The sequence below is a fragment of the Mastigoproctus giganteus genome, chromosome 5 (assembly GCF_048544385.1).
Source record: "Mastigoproctus giganteus isolate SK-2022 chromosome 5, ASM4854438v1, whole genome shotgun sequence".
Taxonomy (NCBI): Eukaryota; Metazoa; Arthropoda; class Arachnida; order Uropygi; family Thelyphonidae; genus Mastigoproctus; species Mastigoproctus giganteus.
In genome coordinates, this window is record NC_143579.1 from 203,497,476 (window position 1) to 203,519,215 (window position 21,740).

Sequence of the window (21,740 nt, forward strand, 5' to 3'; positions counted from 1 at the left end):
ATGATTTGAATTGGCTATTTGAAATTAAAGTGGCTGATTCCACTAAACAGTAATCATGCTAACCGGGGTCTACTTATTCCACTTTACAATAGGATGGTCTTACGATTGTCTCTGACCGGACCACGTGGCCCTTCCTCTCAGCCAATAGCAACGTTTGCAAATGTGTTGGCTGCATGTTTTGTTTTTGAATCCTTTAGTTGAAGTGATTTTTTGTGTTGTGTTGTAATAAATATATTAGTTTTAATAATTTTTTTAAAGAATATATACAACATCCATTATAAAAATCACCTTTTAGAGAAATAAATAGCTTAGTTATATGGGGAAAATTTCAACTTCTGAGGTCTTGGAACAAATTGTCAAAAAACAATGTGTTATTGGGTTCACATTAAGATGGTGTTTCTGGAATGGATTAATATCGTAACACGGGGGTCCACTGTACAATGTGTCCAAAGTTGTTGGCAGCATATCAAAAGCATGCAATATTTGTCAAGGTGAGTGAAAATTTGCATCATTTCCAAGCAGGTCCAGCAAATTTCCTTGTAAGGTTTCTGACCATGGACAAGAAGTGAGCATATCATTCAGCCAGAGACAAGGGGGCAGTCTGAAGTGGAAACACAGCACTTCTCTCTCTCCTCCAAAGAAAGCCAAGTTGATTTCTTCTGATAACAAGGCGATAAGTGGTTTTTTTTGGGACATTTATGGAATATCACTGAAGAGAATGTGGCTGCATATTTCCAAAGCTCTTCATTGCAGGTTAGTTTTTGAAATAAGTTTGAGGTTATTATTTTTATTTTTTTTTAATATACTAAACTGTAGTCAATATATAGTTTGAATTCCAATAGTCATGTAGGTTACTTTATTTTTGTATTTAGATAAGTATTTGGAAAGCTACAGCTTAATATTCAGATAGCCTTTACTATCGATATTTTGGCAGAAACTTCGTAACTCTTGTTGGATAGTTAAATTTAACTTCTTTAGTGATTTAAGTTTTGTTTTGTTAACAGTTTAATTCTGCAATATTTTTTTTAACATAAATTCTGTAATACATTGTAAATTTAAATTTTGTAATCTTTCTCAAGTTCAAATTTTACTTAAATTATGGTTGCTGCAAGACCCACTTTCAAAACAAAGTCTGGGGGCAGGCATTTTTGGTGTGAATTGGAACCTCGTTGTTTATATAGCCTATGGCATGTATTCTAAGGTTGGTCTAGCAGACAGACCTAGCTCATCTGGCAATTCTTTTCTGAGCAATCAATGTAAGGAGAGTACTGATCTCAAATTACAACTTGGTGCATTACAAGAAGAATTTGAGTCACTGAAGAAATGGTTGCTTGCCCCTAGAAACAAATATTACTAGTATTACCTTCATAAAGGTAACAATCACGGGAGCATATTACACAAACCTTGAGAGGCATATGAATGAAAACATCAAAGGCAAACACCAAACAAAACTCAGCAAAGGAGTCTTGTTCCATCAGGGCAATACACCTGCTCACATATTAGTATTAGTAACAGCCGCATCGTGCAAGAAAGCCTATGGCTTATGCTGCACCAGCCAAAAAAAAAAAAAAAAAACAATGATAAAAAAATAATAATAATAAAATAAAAAAAATAATAAATAAATAAATAACTAAATAATAATAATTTATATAAAAAAAATAAAAATAAAGGAAATTAAACCTATCATCCTATGCGCTTCCCTTACCCGAAAGTACTATCCAGATGACCTTTGAATTTCCCCAAACTGTCGGCCTCTACCACCCATGTAGGCAACTTATTCCAGTAATTTATAACTCGCTGGCTAAAATAAAACTTCCTGCAGTCCAATCTAAACATTTCCCCCCATAACTTGAATTTATGTCCCCTAGTTCTAGCATCATTTATAATCTTGAAAATTTTGTCCTCATTCATTTTACTGATGCCTCTCAGAGCCTTAAACACCTCAATCAAATCTCCTCTAAGGTGTCTAGTTTCCAAACTTTGCAACCCACATATTCGAAGTCTTTCTTCATAAGGACGCCCTTTTGCCGATCTCACCAGGCGAGTTACCCGTCATTGCACCCTCGATGTCTTTCTTTAGGTGCGGGCTCCATACTTGAACACAGTATTCCAAGTGTGGTCTAACATAAGCCTTATATAATGGGATTATCACGTCCCTATCTCTACTTGCAAAAGTTCGATAGATCATCGATAGGACACCATGGGCCTTCCTTGCAACCCGTTTACAATGCTCAGAGAATTTCATGTCTGACCGTATTGTAACAGCCAAGTCCCTTTCCTCCAGTACTGGGTTTAGTTGAACTCCACCAAGTGAATAAGTTATTTTGGGATTACTGTTTCCCATGATAGACCATTCCCGAAGTCTATCTAGGTCTCTCTGAAGAAGCTCAGCTTGACAGTGATCATTAACTACTCTACTAATTTTAACATCATCTGCAAATTTAGACATCACGCCCTCTATCCCTTCATCAATGTCGTTTATGAAAATTAAAAACAACAGTGGTCCTAATACTGATCCTTGGGGAACCCCACTTCTTACATCAACCCGATCTGAGGAATAGCCATTTATCACAACCCTCTGCCTCCTGCCCTGAAGCCATCCTTCTATCCATCTAAGGATTCCAACCTGTTCCAGGTTATAAATCAACCGCTCATGTGGGACTGAGTCAAAAGCTTTGGTGAAATCTAAATAAACAATGTCGAAATTATTCCCTAAATCCAGCTCGTGAGTGACCCTTTCGAAATAGCGAACCAGATTTGTTAAACATGATTTTCCCTTTACAAAACCATGCTGAGTATCCTTGAGAATTTTCAATTCGATCCAAATGATCCTGAATTCCATCCTTGATCACTGCCTCCATGATTTTCCCTACTACTGAAGTCAGACTGACAGGTCAATAATTTCCAACTTCACTTTTAGAGCCACCCTTATGTATGGGAGATACATTTGCACTTTTCCAATCCAAGGGAATCTCCCCAGAGTCTAGTGATGCTCGCATAATTAGCCTCAATGGTTCAATGCACTCGCTTGCCACCTCCCTTAAGATTATAGGGTATATTCCATCAACTCCAGGAGCCTTACTGGTCTGTAGGCTCGAAAGTTTTTTCATTAAATAATCTTGCAAAATTTCAATATCATTAATATTGATATTCCATAGATCTTGCACCATCAGACTTTCACCTAATTCGAAAAAAAATACCTGGCTGGCATCCATTTTCCCATTGAGTGATGTCACTGCTGCAGTGGATGCATTCCTGGAGGCCAAGAGAAAACTTTATTTCTTTACAGCTGGAATCAATGCATTGCAGCATCAGTGAACAATCTGTGTGTGGTCACTAATAATTGCAAAAGCCTCAGCATCTCAACCGGCTGGATCCATGAGACCATCATATGGAAGCCAGCTACAGCTGTGAACATTAAAATCACCAAGGAAAATTACTTCACTGTTAGAAAAGTTGGACTGGAGAAAGTGAAGTTTCAAAGAGAGGAAGTCAAAGAGTTCCAAGTGATTAGTGAAGTTGGGGGAAAAATGATAGAGGCAAGAGATTTACAGAATGTGGTAGAGAGAGAGAGAGAGAGAGAGAGAGAGAGAGATTTTTAAGCCAAAGAAGATTGAAAAGAGGAGATTCCAAATTAGTAAGTCTCTGACATGGAATATCAGAGTGGACAAATGCTTAAGTACCACCTTTGAAGCGAAAGGAATCATACAGCAAATACAGCTTATATATATTAAAGCAGGCAGCAAAACTTAAGCCATGATTATGAGAGTATTCTTGGATTGAGAGGTTCCTGTGGAATAGTTATGTGCAAATGTATCCCAAATTCATAAAGGAGATCAAAAGGAAATGCAAGTAATTATAGACCTGTTAGCGTGACTTCTGTTCTAGGGAAAATAACAGAGTCACTAGTTAAATAGTAATGGATTCCCCGGGGTTCGGTACTAGGCCCATTCTTGTTTTCTGTATTTATTAATATTTCTGTATTTACTGATATTAATGAAGGTATATCAGGCTTAATGTTGAAGTTTGCAGATGATAAAATGGTTGGCATGATGGTTAATAACAGTAATGACAGTTTGCTACTGCAATAGGATCTAGAAAAATTAGACAGTTGGGCTGAGAAATAGCAATTGAGGTTTAACATTGACAAATGCAAAGTACTGCATATGGATAGCAGTAATCCTAAAGTAATGTACCAACTGTGTGGTACTACACTCAGGGTGGTGGAAAATGAAAAAGACCTTGGGGATGAAGTTCTCTGAACAGGCCAGACAGGTTGCCAGGACAGCAAATGGGGTTTGGTTAATGATATACAGGAAGTTTGCTAGCAGGGATAAGGAAGTGATTATTCCATTGCACAAAGGGTACTAGGAAAGTTTTGCAATACAGCTTTGTTTATTTAATTTTTTCAAAGTAATTTCCTCTACATTCACCTCTCCATCCTCCGAAACCAATCTTTAAGCCAGTTCTGCCAAGTTTCACTAGGGGGTAAAGCACACTCGTTGTCCCAAGCCCGTAGAAGGTCCTCATCACTGGAAAACCGCCTCCCTTTTAGCTTCATTTTCACATGCGGGAACAGTGCAAAGTCGCAGGGAGCAAGGTCTGAACTGTAGGGAGGGTGCTCGAGAAGTTTCAGTCCTGTCATGGTCAAATATTCGGTGCAGGCTTTGGCGCGGTGAGCTGGAGCATTTTCGTGATGGAGGTACCAGGTGTCCATTCTTGACTTTGGCCGCAGGTTCTTCATAGATCCAATGACTTTAGGCAGGCATTGTTCAGTATACCACTTAGCTGTGACTGTCTTCTGCGTGTCCAAAACGACACGTTCCACAATTCCACTCGATTTGAAAAATACAGCTATCATTTTCTTCTTTACAGATCGGGATTTTCTGACAATTACGGGTGTGTCGTCATCATCAAAGACCCAAACTTTGTTTTGAGCCTTGGTCGGCAGATCGTAATAGTACAGCCAAGTCTCGTCACCTGTCACGATGTTGTTCACATACCGAGATTGTCCCTTATCAAACTTTTTTAACATCTCCCGACACCAAGTCACACGTCGTGTCATCTGCTCTTCAGTCAGTTGATGCGGCACCCAGAGAGAACAAAGTTTCTTCACGTGCAAATGATCTTGCAGAATCGAACGAATTGCTGGTGCATTTAGGCCCAAAGTATCCTCTATCTGTTGGTAGGTCACTCGCCTGTTTTCGTCAAGCATTTTCCTCACAGCAGTAACGTTTTCCTCCGTAACTGACGTTCGTGGCCTTCCCAGCCTCTCAGAATCCTCCAGAGTGAAATTTCCCCTTTGGAATTCTCTATACCACCTGAATATCGTTGTACGATGAGGACAATCATCATCTAGTGCAAGAGTCATTTCTTCTAAGCCCTGGTCTATGGTTAAACCACGCACGAAATTATACCGCAAAACTGTCCTTATCTCATTTCGTGACCACGATGCCATCGCAAGCACTTTACACTCTCACTACTAATGAATAACTGAGCCCATCGACTTGGCGCGGCGGCTACTATGCACGTATGAGCATGTCTCAACATGCAGCAACAAGCAGCTTCCTGTGATTCATTGTTGCATCATATTGCAAAACTTTCCTACCTAGTACCCTTTGTATAAGGCAGTGGTCTGGCCACATCTTGAGTACTGTATACAGATCTGGAGGCCTCATTTTAGGGAGGACGTAGAGCTGCTGGAACGGGTACAGCAAAGGGTAATGAGATTGGTGAGGGAGGGAGGGAGGGATGCTCTCACCAAGAAAGGCTTCAGTTCTGCAAATTGTAGCATCTATTGACTAGGTACCTGTGAGGCTATCTGATTGAGGTGTTGAAGGCTTTGAATGGATTGAGCAAGCTCAATGTTGATGGGATTAATCCTCATGCTCAGACCATACACGAGGGGACATAAATTCAAATTGAGGAAAGATGGTTGCAGAATTGATGTGCAGAAGTTTGACCTTAACCAATGGGTGGTTGATTGCTGAAACTAATTTCTGTCTGATGTTGTGGAAGTGGCCAGCTTGAATAAATTCAAGGAAGAACTAGACAAGCTACTAGAGGGGATGAATAGGTGAAATGTGAAGGGGTTTTTCTTTTTTTTTCTTCTTTTTTTTCTTTTTGGCTGATCCTGTATATTTCCATTTTACATCATGTGATTATTCCATTGTATAAAACAGTATAAGTATAAAGCTCGCCTTCTTTCATTACTTACTAACACTAATATAAGACCATCTAGAGAGGAATGCAGTTTATAATGAAGCACAGCATGGATTTAAGGACAACATTAAGGGATAACTTTGTCTGTACCACCAAAATTTTGTATATACGATCTGTTGTTGTTGTTGTTATTTGGTTTTTAGGAGCATTAGCAACTAAGGCCATATTGCTCCGGGGATATGCGGTGGTCATTCTCTGACCTTTCCGCATCCTCCGTATTTGGTGGTGACGGGCTCAAACCCCGGTTTAATCAAGAAGCGTGTGCTACGCACTGCTGCTCCTTCCCACCTGGCTACGGAGGCGCACATATACAATCTAATTGGATATTATGATGCAGTAACAAAGGAACTGGATGGAAAAAATTATTTTCACATCATATACTTATATTTCAGAAAAGCTTTTGATACTGTTGTACATAAAAGGCAGCTATACAAATTGCAGTAGTGTGGCATTAAATGCAAGTTACTGCTATAGATAAAGGGATGGTTGAGTAGGGAAAGACAAAGGGTGGTTATGATTTCGTCAATGCTCTTCCAACACTAATGTTATTAGCAGAGTCCTCCAGGGTTCAGTGCTGGGCCCAATATTGTTTGCAATATTTAGTAATGATATTGATGAAGGCATATCATGTTTAACATGTTCACTGCCACCAAAATATGAGAAAACTCATTCAATGTGCCATCATTTTTGGGATATTGAAAAAAAAATCGACATTCCAACATCCCCAGCATTCCAAAATTTTGTATATAATGGTTGAATTCCATTATAACAATGAATTATAACATTGTTCCAAACTTTATTAAAAGTTTGGAATTCACTGTTAAAAGCAAACATTTACTTTTATGCTGAGCTATAAATCAAAACAAATCTTAAAAAATTTTATAAAAAGTTTAATCATATACACATAAACTAACATCAACACAAGCAAAAAAGAAATAAAACTGTGCCAAGACTATAAACAAAAGCCAAACATTACTGTAGTAAAGTGTTTAATCCATGTGCCTGTACCGCGCAGCTGTTAATTTAATGTACGTTTATGTTTAGGGACAGTGATTGGATGCATGCGAATGCAGCAACACATCACCCCCTAGTGCCATTTTATGCATATAGGTATAAAGGCAGTGAAAGTGGTAACATCTAAGTTTACAGATGATACAAAAGTTGGAAAGTTAGCAAATCACAGTATTCAGGATATGCTACTTGCAACAAGACATAGACAAATTAGGCAGATGGGCTGACAAATGGCAATTGAATTATAATATTGACAAATGCAAGGTACTTCAATATAGGGAGAAGTAATCACAGATTAACTTCCAGGAACATTTTTTTCCGGAAAATGTGCCGTAACGGATTGACTTTTTTTTATTTTACAGATTAAAAGTATGCATCATGCGAATACTCATTGTATAGTTTGTGTTATTTATTAATTTTTTCATAGAAAATACATGGGAGTAATTAACCCATTTGGGCTATCCCAAGTTATCTCGGGCACACCAAAAAGTGTGCAAATTATACAGAATTTTTTTTAATAAATTAGCGCTTGAGCTAAAAGAAAGGCACAGAAAAAGTCTTCATTACTCATTATTATATAAATAAATTTAAAAAATCAAGTGGAGCGCACAAGCAGTAATCGCGAACTAACTATATTCTGACAAATGACCACCAAAAGTGGGCAGGCGAGGTAAGCGTCGCTTACGGGCGGCAGTTCAAAAGGGTGCCGAAATATTTTTCAATATTGTTTTTGCGAATTATTTTCGTGGGTTCAGTATTCTGCATTTAGGACGGCAAATTATATTTTGCATACTGGCGGCACAGGAATGCGCTCTACTGTTCTGACACTGCTTTAAAATATAAATAAAACAAAAGCCAGTCGTTTGCTGCCAGGCTTAAGAAAATCCGGAGAAAACTCGGGATTTACCTATCTAATGCAAAATTAGTGAGATAAATGCCAGAGAAATTACATTTCAGTCCTAATTTGGAGGTATTATTGTATCCTGAGATATTTCGGGTAGTTCCAAATAACTTTTAAAACTAAAAACAAGATATCTCAGGATAATCCATGAAGGGGTTAATGTACCACCTGGGTTGTACCAAACTCAGGGAAGTGGAGAATAAAAAAGACCTGGAGGTAATTGTGCAGTTAGTTATGAAGTTCTCTGAGCAGTCAGAGCATCTGCCAGGCAGCTCATGGGATTTTGTTAAAGAAATACAGGAAATTTGCCAGCAGGGAAAAAGATGTTCTTAATCTAATTATATTAAGGCAATGGTTAGGCCATATCTCGAGTACTGTTACAGGTCTGGAGGCCTTATTTTATTTCTGTTGGAATGGGTGCAGAGAAAAGCAATGAGATTGGTGACAGGAACAAATGGTTACCCCTTACCAGAAATTGTTTCAGTTCTGTAAATTGCGGTGCCTGGAGACTAGGCACCTGCAAGGAGATATGATTGAGGTGTTTAAGGCTTTGAATGGACTGAGTAAGGCCAATTCTGACAGAAATCCTCTTGTTCGGACTATACACAAGAGGGAACATAAATTCAAACTGAGAAAGGATGATTGCAGGTCAGATGTGCAGAAATTTGCCTTCGACCAGAAGGTGGTTTATTGCTGGAATGAACTCCCATCTGGTGTTGCAGAGGTTGGTAGTTTGGATGCATTCAAGGAAGGACTAAGTAAACTTTTAGAGGGGATGGACAGGTGAAATGTCTGCTGGTTTTTTTTGGCTAATCTTGTATAAGCTTTCTTTCTTTACATCTACTACTACTACTACAATAATGGATTGAACTGAAAGCAGATTTGACATTGTATGTCTGAAACAATGATGTTATATAGCTGAAATTTCGTATTTGATATTATGGCTGTCAGAACATTTTATACTCGATATACCACTAACCAATACTTCACAATGTATAAGTAGTAAACAAGAAGTTTGTAGGTCAAACTCGAGAATCAACAAAACTACTGGATGACTTACTATTCCACATAAAACCACTCTCCACAAAGATCTATTGGCAGGATTGAGACTTGATGTCATGGAAACTGAAATCACTTAGACTGAAATTAACTTGGACATGATATATGAAATAAAGTTGATGTTTGCCATACATTTCATTTCATTGATTTAGAAGTGTATACTATTTGGAAAAATTGAGACACAAGGTTGTTCACATTGGGAATGATCAGTATTTCTTAGGAAAATGATGCTGGTCAAGATACAAATGACAGAGGGTATACACCTGTTTTGTTTGAATAATAACTGTCAGGTACAGGCAGTTATTTTATAAATTTAATTATGGAATAAGGACTCTCGGTCAGTGACTACAATTATTAAAACTAAATTACAATACAATAATTTGTGATGTTCATAAAACATTCATTATTACATGCGTAGAATAGATTACTTCAGTTTATACAACCATTTAATTATACGGACATTATCCTTTAAGTGATGTTATTACATAGCTTAACTGTAGCAAGCTTCTTAAATTGATCAGCTAAATATCTCAGCAACAAACGTGTCAAAATGATTACATTTTATATTTTTTGTGATGCATAATGAACTGATTATATATTTTATATATAATAAATCATCATCATGCATCACGAAATCTTGCTACAATAATTGTAGCAAAATATCAGGTCAGTCCCTAAATACATATAATTTAGGGACTGACCTTTTCCTTTTTATAAAACTCTGCTACAAACTTTAACTCATCGTTGTTTTCTTTTTGTCTAACAGTCCATCAGTGTTGTTGGACCATTGCCAATGTCATATCTTTAACTCAGACCCCTTTCACCACATATTTCGATTAATCTTATACCTAAAAAGGCAAATGTTTTCATGAAAATAATCTTGCTCACTACTTTTCTTATACGAAAAAACACAAGTTTTCTATATCTGGCATCAGTATTTTGCTACTGTGTTATTATTTAAAAAATTAACTTTCTGGTGCATATTTTGTGTACATAAAAAAGCAAAATACACACCAACAACTTGAAAAAAATTTTACACAAGTGGACAATTAGCATATAGAGATAAAAATGAAAACACACTCATCTGATTTTCATATGATGTTTAATCTAGCACAATCAAAGCTACAATAATCTACATGATAAAAAGTCAAAACCATACTGACGGAATACTAAAATTCATGTTTAGTGCACAGACATGAGTATTGTAGGATGGGGGATGATGACAATTGCCTTTTACAGTTCATTTCCAAATATAGGAACTACTAGATAGCACAGTGAAGTGACATTTTATTAACTGTCATGGACTATATTCTAATGCATTAAAGTTACAATTCAATTTCTACTGAACTTTGAATCAAGTGTTACTGATAGCATTCCACTATAGCAAAAAGATTGAAAACCACTGACGTGAATTAAAATTTGGTCTTCTTTCTTAATCTGTACTGTACAACTTTTTTTAAACAGAAAAGTTGTGGAGGGACAAATTAATAAATTCAAGATTAAACAAAATTAACTAGTTTCCTAGGGTCAATAACCCAAGGGAAGTTAAATTATTACTTTAGTAATTCAGAAAAATAACTAAAAAGAAAAAACAAAAGTAGATACTATATCTCCTCTTTATCATCATTACAAACATCTATAAAATAAATTTGAAATTCAATTTTATATTAAGTTAAAAGTACATTTCTTACTTTACATTTGCAGCATTTTCAGGCCTCACAACTGCACTATATTTATCTTCCTCATCTCCATTTTCTACAGCAATGCGCGACTTATAATTGGCACTGTTCTCTATTTCACTAGCGATTTTAGATGCTTTGGCCTCTTGCTTTTTGTATTCATCTGTATTTTTTCGTTCCAGTGGAATGCTGTATGAAAAACAGTCACAATTAATCCAATAAAGGATTGGAGGTAAAAGATTTTATGTTCCAGAAAAGTTCACAGTAACCATTTCTGATAATGTTTCATAGGAGGGTTATGTAATAAATAGTAGCAAATTAATAGATCATCTCTATTAAACATGTTAATACAGAAATTAAACAAGTAGTTGCATTTTATGTGTATAAAGTTGCTGCAATTTTGTCATAAAAAGTATGTGATCCCCACAACCCCTGCATAGGTGAGGGCATATATAATTTGCATCTAAAAACCATCTCAAAAGGTGTATGTTTGTTTGTTTTTTTTTTTTTAAATCAAGAGAGGCAGATATATATATAAAAAAAAAAAAACAATTTGCATGTGAAACTGAAATCAAAGAGTGGACAATGAATGTGATGGCATTTCATATAGCAATCGCACTTCCACTATGACTCCCCCTGTCTAACATTGAAATTCTGGATTATGCTTGTGATAACACACCATCTTCCATGGTTAGAGGCCTTCCATATAGCAACGGTGGGTCCCCCCATTAATTGTAATGCCAGGTTCCACATTCACTCCATTATGGAAGTCGCTGTTTAGCACCACGATGAAAGAAAGTTAACAATAGAGTTGTTAGGCATTACAACAGTAATACAGAGTGTGATGATTACACCTGTTTCTCTTATTCCTTCTCCCCCTTCCCTCCCACTATACAGGTGTGGATTGTTTGAATATGCATGGGATTTTCCTTAATATATATTTGGTTCACTGTCGTTTATCTTATCAAGCTGAAGAAACGGTCCACCACCTTGAAAGCATTTCATGTTATTTTATATGTAGTGTTAGCTTATATGCAGGTATGTTTAAGCACTTTTATTTGGTTGTCTTATTTTATATTTTAATTGTGTATAATCCTGTTTTATTTTATTTTATTTTATTGTACACAGTCAGTGATTTAAAATTCTCATATGTAATTATTTACATTTTTAATTTCATTTCATCATTTATTTTAATAAACCATCTGATGTCAGCAAAGACAATATTTTGTTATCTTGTTTAATCCTGACATCCAAGAACTCTTTAATATTCGTTTATTACATGGTCCTGAGGTCTCTGGCAGTTAAAACATTGCAAAGGTTATATCTAATGGAAGCTCGTGATAGATTCGCTCATCACTGTACGACAGTCCAAACTATTCCAAAAAGATTTTGATATGAGCTGCCCCTTCTCCGATTCATGTACGCAATGGACATGCCATTGATATGGATTGAATATTTTTAAGTATATGGATTAGAGTTTTTCATTGGAGATTGTCCAATTTGTCTTACACTAACACTAGAGGCATTCAGTCACTTAGAGGTTTAATGAACTATGGAACTTTTATTCTGTTAACCCAGGTGTTGTGCACACAGGCAGTGTGTGTTTTGGATAGATATCACATATGAAAACAAAAAGTTTCAGGTTTTAGTCTCCCAGATGAGTGGTTCTCATGTGGAAGAAAGGAATGAATCGGTCAACACTGATAATCTGTCTTCAATTTGAGTAACAAGGAACTGAAATGGACCAACAGGGGATTCTGTTCTTGGGAATAAATTTTGCAGTGATTCTGAGAAAACCCTTGGTTACTTAACTTGTTATGGGGGTGGGGGAATGTGATTGCTCACATTTCAGAGACAGTGATTGAAGTATGATCAACAGTGGCCTTTGCAGCATGCACAATCCATGATCTACAATTTGTCTCGGCCACAGGATGCCTCATTTCTCTGTGTAAAGAACAGCATCTTCTGATTTTATCAGCTGATAAAGGATGTCACTATGGTTTTGAATAGAGGGAAGGAATTATGTTCAGAAGGTTTTGAATTTACTACAGGACACATGGGTTTACGAGTCTATTGGTGGTTCCTATATTGGAATATTGAAACGTTTGGAGTCTCATGTGAACAAACTAGTGTATTCATGGTTTCTAGAAAAGATTAGTAAATCTGTGCAGTGGAGACGTGATGCATCAGGTTGCCAATTTCCCAGGTTTTATAGTTTACCTAAGATCATAAACCAGTCATTCTGCTATGCCCCACCCCGACATGAATTCTCCAAGTACTTATCTAATTTGCTTGCCCCTTCCTTATCAGTACCACAGACTATACTGTTAAAAGTAGTATTCACTTTTTGGGAGTTGTTAGGGAGCTTAATATTATGGAGACTGAGGCCATGGTTTCCTTTGAAGTGGGCCACCCTGTTCACATCTATTCCAATTAATCCTGTCATTACATTATTTAGGCGGTTGTTGGACAGGGATTCCATGTTGAGCAGTATGACCTCACTCTCCACTGACGATATATGTCAGGCCTTGAATAACTGTGCTATCAAGTATGGCAGTTCTTTATATAAGCAAATTCAGGTCATTGTTATGGGCACACTGGTTAGTGACTCTATAGCAAATATTACTATGGAGACTTTTGAAGAGGATTTATTTGCAAGTTTGCCCATTACTGTCAGACTGTCGTAGGTATGTTGATGATGTATTTGCAATTGTTTTACGGGAATCAGAGTCATGCTCCTCCAGTATCTTAATTCTTTATCTCCATATATTGATTTTACTATGGAGATGGATAATGCTCTTCCATTTTTGGATGTTTTAATTCGACGTAATGGTTGTCATTTAGTAACTTCAGTTTAGAAAAAAAACCTATGTGCTGGAGTCAGTTTACAAATTATAATTCTGCACATGGCTTAGGGGCATTTACACAGCACAGCCAGTGCTGTGTAGATGTTGCGTACGCTCATATCGTGTTTCTGTTATTGATAGTGAATAGAGTATGCCAAAGTTATCGGAGTTATCTAATTGGATTATGCTCATGATACATGCCACCTTCCATGGTTAAAGGCATTCCACATAATAATGGAAAGTGTCACCATCAATTGTAATAATGGGACCTGCATTCACCTTATTATGGAGGCCACTGTTTTACAGCACGATGGGAGGTGGCAAGTTAACAATAGAGCTGCTAAGCATTACAACAGCAATACAGCCTGATGATTAATGTCTTCTATTTCTCTTACTCCTCTCCTGCTTTTCCCCCCCCCTTTCCTTTTCTCCCACTATACTCAATGCACAAGTATGGATTGTTCATACATACATGGCATTTTCCTTTACAATATATATTTGGTTCACTATTGTTGATCTTATCAAGCTGAAGAACAAGCCCACCACCTCAAAAGCTTCTATTATTTTATATACACTGCATGTATGTTTTAGGACTTTTATTTGGTTATTTTATTTTATATTTTAATTGCATATAATCCTATTTTATTTTATTGTATATCCAGCCAGTGATTTTAAATTGTTGTATATATTTATTTATATTTTTAATTTCCAATTTTGTATCATTTATTTTAATAAATAATTCTAAGTCAGCAGAGGCAAATATTTCATTATCATGTTTAATCCTGACACTACACTCGAGGACTCTTTTCTAATACTGAATTCTTATTTTAAGATGCCTCAGTCAGTCCAATCCATTGGGAAGAACCCTCCATCTGAAATAAATGTCACCTCAAAGAAATTCTCTAATCTGCTTCCTCCCCCCTTGAAAGACAGTATTATGAAAATCCAGATGAACTTAATGCAGCCCTGTTCGCCTCCTCTCTTGTGCTTTGCACCTACCACAAGTAACACTGTGCTTAAGAAACTAAATTACTTTCTGTACTTTATTTTCAGATTCAGTTTTGCTTTTGGTGAATAAATATTAGTAAAGACATAACTGTGTGTTTAGTAAAATTTTTCTCATGTTTGTAATCAATTTTTGTATTTTTAGGGTGTGAATTGGATTTTCATGGTGAAATTGCCATTGATAGCATTGTCTATGGAAAATAACAGTTTGACTTACAATGGTACCCACTGAAATAATTGTTGAGAGTGTGAGGTTGCTGTATTCATAAGAAAACATAATTCAAAGAGCATAAAAGATCCAGTTTTTTGACAGAGGAAGCGATATTTCAGACCGAATTTTAGAAGGACAGAAGTTAACTCAGCTTTCTTCACTGAGTTGAAGAATTACCTGGAGATCAGAATTTAAGGAATTGGCAGTAGATATTCAAGAGGTTGAAACTGTAGACAGAGGTTTTACAAATAATAGAATGTAGTGTGCTATAATGGGAAAAACTATAGACAGAATTCAGTCAGAGAAAGCAGATAATTAATATATAAGTAAAGTTAGTTGAGAAAAGAACTGTACCTTGGGAACACCAGCATTAGTTGAGATGTTAGAAGACAGAGCCATCTACGATCACCCACATTGAGCACTCAGAGAGAAAAATCAGTTACACAATTGCAAAAAAACAGCCAACATTCAATAGGATGGGAGCTGGCTTAGACTGTTATGCCAAACACAATCAAAAGCCTTGGAATTTTCTACAGCAACAGCTTAAGTTACAAATTTTTCAAATTGAATTTGTCCAAAGATGAGTAACATAACCCAAGATATCATTAGTTAATTAACACAGGCAATCCGTATTGGCAATCACTGATCAGATGGAAGGTTCAGATAGTTTAAATGTTGGTGGAGTTCTCTTGCTTTTAAAAGAGTTGAGGTAAGCACAACTGGACAATAATGGAAGGGAGGGATTGTCACATATTTTAAAAATGGCTGAATATGAGCAAATTTCCATGTAGAAGGAAAAAGCAGAATAAGAGAGTGTAAAAAGTTACAAAACAGGAGAAAGTTCAGGAGTACAGGTTTTCAGAACAAATGGAGAAATGTCATCAGGACCTGGAGACATCAAGATTATTCAAGGTTCTTCTGATATCCTTCTGTAAAGAACCATGGGAGACACTGAGTGGAATGTGTGTTAAGGTAAGAGATTTACCAAGATCACTGATGAAAAAGTTAAAGGAAAAGTAAGGTGCTAATATGTCAGCTTTAGATTTAACAGAACTGTCAGGTTGTATCGGAGGTGGAGTATGGATGGGCAGAAGTTGTGGCCAACAGCTTTGACCAAATATCAGAAGGCTCAACTAACATTTGGACAAAAAGCAAGTTTCCTATTCTTAGCCTATTCAAAACTGAGTTTGGATTTATTAATAATTTTTTACAACTGTTATTGCATAAGTAGAAATTAAGTTGAGATCTGGATACAAGCCAATTGTGATATGCTATGTTCTCTTATCTTAAACAGCTTGGCATATTTATTGAAAAACTTAGGTAGAGAAAAGGATTGGAAAATTTAGACAGAGATTTTTGGGTGGAACGAGTAATAAAGAACTTCCTCCCTCATAACAACAATTTCATTGACATGATCTGATCAAATAGTAGGAATGGAAGATTGAAAACAGTAATCCAACAAAGAAAAACAAGAATAGAAATCACACAGATCATAATATTTTGCATTAACTTAGTGCCAAAGAAATCAGAAAATTAGTGACATGCTCAACTAGAAAAGACACCATCCATCAGCAGAGTTGTGATCTGAGGTACCTAGAGGGCCAACAACATTAACTGTGTACTTTGAAGGTTTGTTTGTGAGAAAGAGATTAAGGCTACTGGTATTCTTGTTTGCCAGTCCCTATTTACTTTTTCCAACAGAAACCCAATTATGAATTGCCTCAAATACTATAAATCTCAGTTGCCTTAATTAAGATTCATTTGCTCTAAGATTCATTTTCACTTAAAGGGTTGTATTTGGGTCTATGTTCACTAGGATATTACTTATCAGAGACTTCTTAATTTAGAAATCTTCTCTTTCTGATCTCCTATGGCTTATTCTGTCAAACTGATTTGTTGCCCCTATCATTTCATTCTCCATTGATGGGATAATCACCTCCTTATCCCTGCTAGAAAAATCCTGTATATCATGACAAAACTGCATGACCTCTCCTGGCAGCCTGTCTGCACTGCTCAGAGAACTTCATATCCAACTGCACAATCACCCCCAGGTAATTTTCATTTTCCACTACCCTGAACATAGTATAACCACACAGCTGGTACGTTACCCTAGAATTACTGCTACCTGTATGCAGTACTCTGCATTTGTCAATGTTAAACTTCAACTGCCATTTCTCAGCCCATCTGCCTAACTTTTCTAGATCATGTTGCAGTAGCATACCATCATTTCTGTCATTAACCACCCTGCCAACCTTTGTCTCATCTGCAAACTTTGACATTAAGCCTATTATGCATTCATCAATATCACTGATAAATATTGAAAACAACAACGGCCCCACACCAAACCCTAGGGGACTCCACTAATAACATTAGTCCACGAAGAGCAGTGTCCACTGATTACCACTGCCTGTCTCTCCGACTCAAGCATCCCTTTATCCATAGCAACTACTACTTGCCCTTAATGCCACACTGCTCCAATTTGTACAAGTCTTTCATGTACAACAGTATCAAAATCTTTCCTGAAATTCAAGTATATGATAAAATTATATTTTGCATCCAGTTCCTTTATGACCACATCATAGTATCCAATAAAACTGGTCAGACATGATTTCCCCTTAACAAACCCATGCTGAAATCTGAAGTATAACTTCATGCCTATCCAGATGATCCTACATTATTTCTTTTACTAGTGACTTCATTATTTTCCCTGGAACAGAAGTTAAACTAACAATTCTGTAATTACATCTGTCACCCTTTGATCCCCCTTTGTGAATTGTAGACACATTTGCACATCTCCGGTTTGTGGGGATCTCCTCTGAATCCAAGGAATGCTCTCATAATTTTGGCTAACAGTTTGCTTCCTTTCTTAATATATCTGGATAGATCCCATCCAACAATTCCTATTCCACTTTCCTCTCCGTTATTAGAAAATCATTCAGTTCTCTGTTAAAGTTTGATAAACTTCTGGAAACCCCTTCCCTAAAGAATTCTTCGTGTGTCAATGTAAATGTAAAATACTCATTCAGTTTCTCAGAAAACTTAGCAGGATCATCAACAGTCAAATCATTGATATCAAGTGAACCAATCTGATTCATCTGCTTCCTTCTAGTGTTTACATAAATAAAGAAGTCTTTACTGTTTTTCTTTGCATCCTTTGCCAAAGATTTCTTGTAATCTGCTTTTGTTTGCCTAACCTCCTTTGTGACTTGATTATAAACTAGTTTATACCTACCATAAGCTTCTATATCGCCTGATAATTTATATGCATCCCATGCTTTTTTTTTTCTTTTCCTGCCACAAGTCCCACCAGTTCATCTTACATCCATCTATACCTTGAATCGTATTTCTTAGCTGATATGAAAAGCCTGGTAGATTCTATTTTTAATTTCTTGAATGCTTTTCATTTAGAACTTTCTGGTGGTAACATCATCAGTTGGTACCACTGTATAGAATTGAAAAACTGTCTGAGACTGTAGTTACCTTTATGATGCAAAAACCCTTCCCTTGATGGTAGTTACATTTTTAAGTAAATCCAAAATCACACTGCCACCCAGTGGTTCTTTTATCTGCAGATATCTTCTCTGGTTCTGCACACACCTCTGATCACAACTTGGTGATAGCCTCTTCTCCAATGAAGAGTCTCTCTCTTATGGCCATTCTCAGCCTTGTGTCATATGCCATTAAAAGAAGGTAAAATGGAATGATCTGTGAGATTGCTTTTCTTCTTTTCTTTGATAGATTACTGTCATAAATCTTTCAAACACATTTGCTCAGATTGTGTCTGTGAAATGGTTCTTGTAGGGATGAAATTGTGTATTACACATTCTACCTTAAAATCTCATCTTAAATTAAACCTTGATTTTCTAATGAATGTGTACAAATATGCAACATTCTTACTTTGTACAGCCTGTACAAGGTAAGAATGCTGCATATCACAATGGCTTGCATCCAAATCTCCAGCCTAATTTTCTGCCTACACCAAATCACACAATTTGAAAATAGTCATTAATAAAACCAAACTTGATTCTGAACAGGCTCTGAGTAGAAAACTTGCTTCTTACTAAAATGGTAGTAGAGGATTCTGGTCTCATACCAAAGCTATCGGCTGCATCTAATATTCATCTATACTCCCACCTGTTACAACCTGATGGTTTTACTGCATCCTAAGGTAAAGCAAACTTGCTAGCATCCTAACTTTCTTCTAACTCTTGTTTGGTGATCTACATAAACTGCCACCAACCATACTCATACACTCTAGGAGGTATGGTAGGTCTTTCTGTGGCCTTCCAACAGAGAGAGATGTCAGAAAAATTCTGGACAATCTTGATCAAAAAAGCTGCAGATCCTGATGACATTTCTCCTGTTGTTCTCAAAAGATGTGCAGGCTTATGCCTGTTCTGAGTTGGCTTTTTACAATTCCTTATTTCCCCAGTGTTTTTTCTTTTGCTTGGAAAGTTGTTCATATCCAGCCAGTTAATAATAAAGAGTAACAAATCCTTCCCATCCAATTAGTTCCCCATTATCCTTTTCGCTACTCATACTACTCATACCAAAGTAATGAAGAAATCCATTAGCTGGCAACTCTTAAAAACTATCTTGAAACCTTCTATCAAAACATTGATCAGTAATATGGATTCTATCAGTGTCAATGCACTGGTGATATACTGGCTTATTTTACTCATCTTTGAACGAATTCACCAAAATTCTCTATGAAACAGAAAATTTTGGTGAAACAAGCAGTTACTCTTGACATTTCATAGGCTTTTGATCATGTTTAGCATAAAAGCCTTCTAAAAAGCTCTTGTCTTTCAGAGTGTTGAATGTTTTACATTCAACCACTCACTGTGAATGGTAGAAGCTTTTCTGTCTTGTAATTTCTCCACTAATGCTGGTGTTCCCCAAGGTTTAGTTCTTTCTCCCACCCCTTTCTTATTCTATATTAACATAACAATCTTCTTCCACTAACTGGAAATCCTATTCACAGCTCTGCTGATTATAGCACACTACATTCCATCTTCCAGTTTGAGAAACCTTGTCCTACACAGTTACAATTTCTCAAATGTCAACCACCAAAGCCTTAAATGCTAACCTCTATGAAATTTTCCAATGGAATGAAGAAAAGGAAGGGTTATTTCATCAAGGGAAGGGTTATTTAACTTTAAACTGTCATGTTTAAGATTTCCATTTAAAAAAAAAAAAAAGTTGTGTATGTTCATTAATAATGGCAAAAGGCTCAGTATCTTAGCTAGCTGGTTCTGTGAAATTATAAGCAAAAACTACAATAGAAGATAGTATTGACTGTCTTCCACTTATGAGTTACATGGGTAAAAATCTAAGATAATTTACTGATAAAATTTGTGATTAAAAGAGAGAGAGAGAGAGAGAGCAGCAGAAATGAATGGCATGGCAAAGACAGAACAGAATTAGCTGAAGACAAGGCTGCTACAATTTTGTACAAGCCATGTACTCAAACATTTACTGAGAATTTTCTAAGAGGGGCTGACTCTAGAGTGAACTTTCTTTATGAAATTTTGCAAAAATTAAAAATTTTCAACATAAATGCACATCTGACAACTTTTGTCTTGAAAAGCTCTAGATCATATAACTGTAAGCAGGAGGAAGTTAAAGAGATGTTTCAGCAAAAAAAAAAAAAAAAAAAAAAGGGAGCTTGTTTGGAAAAGGCAGGGTATCTTCACAAAAAGTAAGAAGTAAACAAGAATTTTTTTCGGAAAAAGTTTTTTTTTTTAATTCCATATTACGAAGTAATGAAATTTCACTGAAAACATATTTATTAAAATACAGCCATAGGATCATTTACCAGTATCATATGCTTTCAAATATTACCTTACCTAGGATTTTTCGTATGTGAATTTCTGTTTCAATTACCTATAAATAAGACATCAAATGATTTTGATTGCTAGAAGATACTGTTGAAGATTTTGCACATCTTCAGCAATGCTCACTCCAAGTTCTGTTTCAACGTCACTGTTGTTTAGACTTGGCTGTCAAGGGCACTTCCAAAGCTTCACCAGAAATAGATCTGAATTCAGTTCCCCCACCCCAAACTGATTAAATTTTCTCTGACACACAGCATTGCTATGAGAAATCATAAAATGCCAAGGATAACTTGGGATAAGTTGTTATATTTCATGTTTCCTTGTACAAATGTCAGTTCCCAAAACAAGGACCACCATACATCAGTTCTTTTATTCTTTCATAATACTGTCTGGTTTTAACACTTCCACTGGATTGTACCAACATACAAATCACTTCAATGGAAACATTGATAAAATTGCACTAAAGTTTTTTTAATTTTATGTGTAAAACACTCGCTCTTTCAACTTACTCCTTGTGGTAAAGTCTGCCACAAATGTTGTGGCGTACTACATGATATAGTATGCCACAAGACATAGTCATGACATGGTCTCTGTACTTGTCTCTCAATGGTATTTTATAATTGTGACAAAGAAGGCAGTGTTTTTGCTCATATTTTTTGACTGTATCAGTAACAGTAAATGTTGTAAATGTTATTTCTTAGGAGTTACAAATATAAAAAAAAAATAAAGATTAATAAAATAAAAGAACTTAAACGAGTTTATAAAAAAATTGATGATTTTAGTTTTTAATAAACTAAGCTCTTTTATTACTCTTTACTGCTTTCTAAATTGAAAGGGGTATTATCCCTAGGCCATATCATATGTGTTACATTGGAAATGAAAAATCTGCAGAGTAATTCTGTATCAAGAAGAGTGTGTGCTGTTACAGAAAATTCCTACTCCTGAATATGGATTAAGTTTTTGGAAAAT

General features: G+C 36.1%; 1 protein-coding gene across 8 annotated transcripts in view; it reads right to left on the minus strand.

Moving 5' to 3' along the window:
- The window catches only part of LOC150086018 (uncharacterized), a 576,308-nt gene that overhangs the window by 335,757 nt on the left and 218,811 nt on the right, over window positions 1–21,740 (minus strand). For 6 of the 8 annotated variants that reach the window (XR_016546983.1, XR_016546984.1, XR_016546986.1 and 3 more), the window contains exon 10: window positions 10,885–11,061. The exons of the other annotated variants lie outside the window; for them this stretch is intronic. Coding sequence is in view for 1 of the 6 variants with exons in the window: in XM_090374334.1 (XP_090230460.1) it covers window positions 10,885–11,061 (177 nt within the window). In the remaining 5 variants the exon portion in view is untranslated. The remainder of the gene's footprint in view (window positions 1–10,884; window positions 11,062–21,740) is intronic. 8 annotated transcript variants of the gene reach the window in all.